The sequence below is a fragment of the Aptenodytes patagonicus genome, chromosome 22, assembly GCF_965638725.1.
Source record: "Aptenodytes patagonicus chromosome 22, bAptPat1.pri.cur, whole genome shotgun sequence".
In the NCBI taxonomy this organism is placed as follows: Eukaryota; Metazoa; Chordata; class Aves; order Sphenisciformes; family Spheniscidae; genus Aptenodytes; species Aptenodytes patagonicus.
The window spans coordinates 5,179,003-5,186,021 of record NC_134970.1 but is presented as its reverse complement, the minus strand read 5'-3'; the positions used below and the strand labels follow the sequence as shown (position 1 = coordinate 5,186,021).

At 63.6% G+C, this 7,019-nt stretch overlaps 1 protein-coding gene across 1 annotated transcript; it reads left to right on the top strand.

The window, feature by feature from the left end:
* Positions 1-1,082: 1,082 nt before the first annotated feature.
* TULP1 (TUB like protein 1) lies at positions 1,083-6,095 on the top strand. The gene is made up of 9 exons (XM_076357948.1): positions 1,083-1,190; positions 1,307-1,444; positions 1,624-1,715; positions 1,963-2,136; positions 2,548-2,660; positions 3,163-3,271; positions 3,468-3,566; positions 3,859-4,030; positions 4,907-6,095. Exons 1-9 carry the CDS (start codon positions 1,136-1,138, stop codon positions 5,038-5,040), a joined length of 1,086 nt encoding a protein of 361 aa, XP_076214063.1. The 5' UTR covers positions 1,083-1,135; the 3' UTR covers positions 5,041-6,095.
* Positions 6,096-7,019: the final 924 nt, after the last annotated feature.

Sequence of the window (7,019 nt, the reverse complement as noted above, 5' to 3'; positions counted from 1 at the left end):
CGGAAGAAGGAGAGCCCAGCCCCCCGCTCCCGCGTGGCTAAGGGCCCCAAGAAGCAGCAAGGTGGGGGGGCAGCACCCACCCCTCTGCGGGCACCCGCTCGTGGCACCTCATGTCCCCGTGTACCACGTCCCCACGCACCATGTCCCGCCAGTGCCATCGATGCTCCCGGTGTCTGCAGGGGCTCTGCATGTCCCTGGGGGGCTTTTTGGCCAAAACCCAGCTATACACCTGGGAGGAAAGGGGATGTGGCAGGGGACCTGTACGCGTGGCGTTGGCTAGGGAGTCGGGATCGGGGGGGGACACACGCTCCCTGGGAATGTGGCAGTCGTCGGCTGGCCGGTGCCACCAGCTCCCCGGACATCTTTCCGGAGCAAAAAGATGGAGTGGGCAAAAAGATGGGGCTCATCCCCCCGGCTCCGCACCCCGGGGCTGCAGCCGCGAGATGGCGGTGTGACTTCACACGCTGTGTCCGGCACTGGACATGTCCAACGTGCCGCTGGCCACCGCGGCTGGGCCGGGCACCCATGGCCCCAGCACCCTGGCCGTGGCGGGATGGGTGCCCACGCCAGCCCGGCACTGCTGAGGGAGGTTCCCTGCTCGCAAACCACGAGGCTGCGGGTCCCCGATGCAGGAGGCCATCGCGTTGCTGATGGCATGGTGTCACCTCCCGGCAGAGCCGGCCGAGGACTCGGAGGATGAGGAGGAGGAAGAGGAGGTGGAGAATAAAGACCCACCAAAAAAACTCAAGAAGAAACTGCCCAAAGAGCCCCCCCCAGGCGAGAGCCGGGAGAAGAAGCTGAAGCCGAAGGGTGAGTGCCCAGGGGATGGGGACGGCTTGTACCCAGCGCCATTGCCACTTGCATCCGTCCTTGCTGACACAAGGGGACCACCTGCGTCCCGTCCCCATCGCTGTCCCAGGAGGCTCAGGGGGCTGCAGGGCAGTCGCCCCCTCCCCATACAATCTCTCCCCGGCTCACCCCTTCCCGCTGCCCCCACCCTGCCACCTCCCTGTCCCCCATCACTGCCCATCCCCGTCCCCCTGTCCGGCCGCTCATCGGCTCCTCCATCCTGCCAGGAGACAAGAGCAACCCTGATGGCAAAGCCAAATCTGCCAAAAGCACCAAGAAGGAGCCCATGTCCATGTTCCAGGTGAACGGGGAGAAGAAGGAGAAGAAAAGCAAGAAGAAATGTACGGGGCGAGTGGGGGGGCGGGGGTGGCAGCCAGTCCCGCTGCCCGATGGCATCACCCTGAGCCGACAGCACCCGGTGCTGCGTGACGGTGTCCCCCGTGTTCTCCCCCCCCAGCTGCCACCAGCAGCGATGAGGAGGACGATTCCGACTCCAGCACCAAACCCATCAGGTCAGAGAAGAAGAAGAAAAACCCGGTGTCCCTCTTCCAGACCGGTGGGGACCCCCCCAAGGAGAAGAAAACCAAAAAGAAAGGTGAGAGCCGGGTGCTGCAGGGGCTCGCGGGGATGCGGGTGAGCCTGGCCGTGGAGAGGGGGGTTATGATTGATGGTGTTGGCATGGGTCTATGCCGAGCTCGGTTTTGGGGTTCGGTGGAGTCAGGCTCTTCACCCCCCCCCCCCCCCCCCCGTGCCCCGGCCCATTCCTGCCTGCAGCTCCTCCCAAAGCAGCCGAGAGCGAGGAGGAGACCCCAGAGACCCCGCAGAAAAACTCCAACAAGAAGGGGAAAGGGAAGAAATCAAAGAAGGTACGAAAACCCCTTGGAGCCGCGGGGGTCCCCTCGGGGTGGGTGGGGGGCAGCAGCTCTTACCCCCAGGGCGGGTTGAGGGGCTGGAGCGTCCCTTGGGGAGACCTGCTGCAGCACCGTCCCCAAAGCCACTGGCTGCAGAGCCAAAGCCCTGGGGGGAATCGGGAGCAAGGAGCAATTAGCTGGGAAAGGAGGGGAGCTTTTGACAGGTTTGGCTTTGGGGTCACCATCCCCTCTCATGTTGCAGCCGAAGGAGGAGAGGCCCCTGTCGCCCATCATCGAGGTGGACAACCTGGAGGAGTTCGTGCTGCGGCCGGCAGAGCAGGGGGTGACCGTCAAGTGCCGGGTGACGCGGGACAAGAAGGGGATGGACCGGGGGCTTTACCCCACCTATTACCTCCACTTGGATAACGACAAGAAGGTAGCCAGGGTGGGGGTGAGGGGGCCCCCGGGGCTCTGCACCCACCCCAGGGAGCACCCTCGGTGTTTCGGGGGGGATGCCCGCCTGCATCCCACCATGGTGGTGGGTCCTGGATGGGACTGCTCCCCTCCCCTGCATTTCCTCCTGGGAAATGCCCTGCATTGATGGTACCCGGGATGATGAGCAAACGGTGGCCGGAGAACCACGCTAATGCCGGGCTGGGCTCAAGACCCTCTCGCTCCACAGCTCAGTCAGTATTTTGGGAGTCATCTTCACTCCACGACTTGCATAAGGTCGTGGCAGTGACCTGTTGGGCCGAGCCTTGTGCAAAGGGCACAGCGGGGCGGCGAGCTGGGGACAGTGGCAGCGATGGCAATGCCCCATCCCCACGCGGTCCCACCGCCCTCCCAGGTGTTCCTGCTCGCCGGGAGGAAGCGCAAGAAAAGCAAAACCTCCAACTACCTCATCTCCATCGACCCCACCGACCTGTCGCGGGGGGGAGAGAACTTCATCGGGAAGCTGAGGTAGGAGCAGAGGTGGCACCCCATTCCTGCAGCACCCCATTCCTGCAGCACCCCGTTCCTGCTCCATGGGTTACCAGCTGCCTCAAGCGATGGTTGGGTCAGGCAGGAGGCTAAATTTGGTGTTCCCCACTGCCGGGTCCAAGCTGAGGAGTGTCAGGGGGCCGGGAGGGGGAAACAGGCTCGTCTGGTTCCTCCTGGCAGACAGGTCACGGCTAGAAACGGTGCCTGGCGAGCCCGGCAAGTCCCGGCCCGCTGCACCACTGGCAGCCATGCAGCAATGCTGGGGGGTCCCCACGGCGGCAGCACCCTTTAACACCCTGATTTAGGGGTGTCCTGAACCCGAGCCAACGGCTAAAGGGTGGGAAGGATGGTGTTGGCTGGGGGCTGCACATGGGTTTTGCAGCTGGAGCAAAGCCAGGGCTGTGCCTGGGGGGGACACGCAGGGGAAGTCGGAGGGGACTTGGTGGCACCGGCCGTGGCCATCTCCCGTCCTCGGCTGCAGATCCAACCTGATGGGTACGAAGTTCACGGTGTTCGACAATGGCGTGAACCCCGACAAGGCCAACGCTGACTGGTCCAACGTGCGGCAGGAGCTCTCGGCCGTGGTCTACGTAAGCAGCGGCATGGGGAGCTCCCAGGCAGGCGGCGAGGGGGTCCCGACCTGCACCCCCTTCGCTGGGCTACTGCCCCGGGGGGTTGCAGAGATGCAGGATGGGCTAGATCCGTCCCTGGGTCCTCATTCAGCTGCTGGTGAGAGGCTGCAGCCCGCAGCGGTCGCTGGTTTTAGGGACGGGGTTTCTCTTGCAGGAGACTAACGTTTTAGGGTTCAAAGGCCCCCGGAAGATGACGGTCATCATCCCTGGGATGAACGCTGACAACGAGAGGGTGCCCATCCGGCCCCGAAACGTAAGTCGGGGGCCAGACTGGGAGAAACTCCTTGAGGGCTGGATTTGCTGGGGTTCACCTTGGATTTTACCCATTTCGGGGCATGGAAAGGCTTTCAGGTGTCCCTGAAATTCAAGGCACCTCCCTGGGAGGTGGGAGACGCGGTGTCTGTATTTTTTTTTTTTCTCCACACGGGATCCCATCTCCCAGCTGGGTACTGCTACAGAGCATCCCCCTGGGCATGCCATGGGGGGTGGCAGGGCTCTGGGTGGGTTCACCCCAACTCTGCTCTCCCCCCTCTCGCCCTCCCCAGGATAATGACGGCCTCCTGATGCGATGGCAGAACAAAAACATGGACAACATGATCGAGCTGCACAACAAGGCTCCAGTGTGGAACGACGAGACCCAGTCCTACGTCCTCAACTTCCACGGCCGGGTCACCCACGCCTCCGTCAAAAACTTCCAGATCGTGCACGGCAGCGACCGTAAGCCGAGGAGTGGATGGGACGAGGGGTGATGGTGGGGGAGCACTGCCCTTGGCCGGCCCCAGCACCCCTTTTTTTTTTTTTGCTGAGGTTTACTTTTTCATGTATAGCTGCTTTGGGGTCCTGCCTGCCTTTGCCGGAGCTGGGGCGAAGGCGGCCAGGGCGTGCGGCACCGCACAGGCAGCTGCCTGCTGGCCCCGGGTGCCGGCAGAGGGAGCGCGCGGGTCACCTGTTGCCAGGCAGATTAGGGCAAGGACAAATCCTGTGGGGTGCTGAGCCCCCCCCCCCCAATACTACAGCCACCCACTCACCCCAGAGCATCACCCCCGGCACGCGCCCCACATTGCTGGCGGGCTCACCCCGGGGTGCGTCGCGCCTCGGGGACAGTCCCTCGGGGGTGGCAGCGGCCCTGTCCCCGTGCGAGGGGCTGGACGCGGCCGTTCGTCACCTGTCCGGCACAGTCAGAAGCCCTCGGCCTCCGGGGTGTTGGGTTACGGGACAGAAAAAACCTCTCGGGGGCCCCTGGTTATTTTTACAGATTTCCTGTCACCCGCCCTCTGGTAGCAGCGGTCCCCCGGGGGGGTGAGTGGGGTCCCTGTCCCTTGCGGGGAGGGGGTGCTGGGGGGACCGAAGGGTGCCGTGGTCCCGTGCTGGACCGTGCAATGAGAAAATGATGCTTTTCGGTAACATGCGCTGAGCTACGGTGCAGCCGGTGCACGAGCCGCGGGCAGAGCTCGGTGGAGGGGGGGGGGGGGGCGGCTTCTTTGGGCTGCTGCTGCGTGGGTCCCCTGGGAAAAGGGCGGGATGGGTGCGCAGGTGACATCCCAGCCGCTCACCCCTTCCGCACCGACCGGAGCCGTCCCCTCTCTCCTGCAGCCGACTACATCGTGATGCAGTTCGGGCGCGTGGCGGACGACGCCTTCACCATGGACTACAACTACCCGCTCTGCGCCGTGCAGGCCTTCGCCATCGCCCTCTCCAGCTTCGACGGGAAGCTGGCCTGCGAGTAGCACCCGTGCCGGGGCTGCCGGGGCTGCCGGGGCTGCATGCTGGTGTCCGGTGGATGCTCCTGCGTCCCCCTCCTGCTCCTCTCCCTTGGTTTCCACCTTCTGCCCGGCGAATGCTCACGGTTACAGCCGCTCCTGGGATGGCTCGAGGTGCACGGTGCCCGCGGAGTGCCATGGGACACTCATCTGGCCGTGGCCACCCTCTCTGGGCAAATTGGGGACAGATTGCTGGTCTGGGGCAGATGGCAGAGTCAGGCCCGGGGTATATTTAGCAGATGAGGCTGACTCCGATCCCGATCTCATCCCTTTGAGACATTTCTTGGACTCAGATCCTGGAAACTCATCCCCCTTTTTTTTTTTTTTTTTTTTTTTTTTTTTTTTTTTTTTTTTTTTTTAGATTCTGGTTTGTATTTTGTAGCTCAGTCTCTCAGTGAGAGGGGGGGGGTTGGTGGTCTCCTCGGTTCGTGTTTCCTCATCCCCCTATGAGTGTGCACAGAGCCCATGCACAGCCAGGCTCTGCCCAAGCTCCTGGCGAGGGACCCTCTGCCCGGCTCGATGCCCACCGGGCACCAAACCCCTGTTTTGCCCCATTTTGCCCTGGCGCGAGCGGCCGTGCAGTGCCCACGGTGTCTTTGTGTGCCCCTGGCTCTCCACCCACTGGGTCTAACCCCGCTGCCTGGAAACCTTTGGGGCTTTGGGTCCCTGAGGAGCAGCCTGACACCCAGAGCACCGGCGGCACGCAGGCACGTGCCGAGGGAAGCCGGTGCCAGCGGAGGAAGGCCAGCAGTCACATGAGGCAGAGCCGGCATCGCCGACACGGGGCCGGGCTGGGTCGGTGCCGCCAGGAGGGACCTGGAAGGGAAAACTCTGGGTGCACCAGGAAGCACCGGGGTGACTCATGAGGTGTGGTGCGGCACTGAGTCACGCTTAGGGCCTGGACGGGCCCCGCTGAGCCCCCCGTGCCCCTGCCGCTCACCGCCCTGGGGCCCTGCAGCATCCCTCCAGACCCCATCGGGCTGGTGGTCCCATGGAACCCCGCACACCCTGGGCGTCCCCACTGCCGGGACCGGCCCCGCTGGCGCTCCCTGCTCGCGGGGAGGTGGCGGAGGGGAGCTGCCACCCCGTGGCACAGTCCTGTGGGGCGTCATGGGGGGCGGCGGGGAGTCATTGGGAAGGGGAGATGCTGGAGAGGGGCAGCTCGGGGGGAGCAGGGCAGCCCGTGCCCCCATTTCCAGCACAAACCTACCTTTGTGGGGTGAGCATTTGGCTACACGGGCAGTCCCAAATCGGATTAATTCAGCGGTGAGAAACACCGGGACATGCCAAGGCGCCCCGAAACACCGCTCTCGACTACCCAATAATGCTTCTCTCACCTGCTCAGCTCACGCACCGACCCCAGTGTGGGCTGATACAATTTGGGGTCCCCTTCCTGGGACACATATAGGTCTTTCCCCCATTCTGGGGGTGATCTGAGCCCCTCAAGTTAACACTGCGAGAGGTAGCCGGAGTGGAAAGGCCGAGGAGCAGGAGATGGATGAGACAGATGCGGTTGTGCGAGAGGGATGCTCGTCCTTGCTGGGCAGTGTCGCAATGCTACCGTGGCCCAAACTCGTCCCTGCATTGGGCTGGGGACAGATGACAGCGACAGTGGGACCACGAGCTGCAGCCGGACCGCTGGCTAACATCTGCCCCGAGTGGCTTTGCAGACGGAGCCGAGGTTTTCCCACCAGCTGCACGAATCCGGGCTCCGTGATTCATCGGCAGATGCTCGTGGTGGGGGCAGCTCGGGAACAACGGCCCAGCGTGGGACACCGTCCCTTACCCACACGGCGAGATCAGAGACCTTCTTGTGAGCTAAAAGGAGAAGCAGCCGCTGCGGTTCGGGGCCAGAATCCCCTGGCTAGGTATGGCCAGCAAATGTGGGGAAAGCAAGAGCTTTCTGCCCAAATCCAGCCATGAACCCACCATCTGTTTGAAATTGG

Excerpts from the sequence above, each read along its gene's own strand:
- TULP1 (XM_076357948.1), top strand. The coding sequence starts at position 1,136 with ATGTCCATGTTCCAGGTGAACGGGGAGAAGAAGGAGAAGAAAAGCAAG. Across the intron at positions 2,661-3,162 it reads AACTTCATCGGGAAGCTGAG|ATCCAACCTGATGGGTACGA; the intron begins GTAGGAGCAGAG and ends CCTCGGCTGCAG. Across the intron at positions 3,567-3,858 it reads TGCCCATCCGGCCCCGAAAC|GATAATGACGGCCTCCTGAT; the intron begins GTAAGTCGGGGG and ends CGCCCTCCCCAG.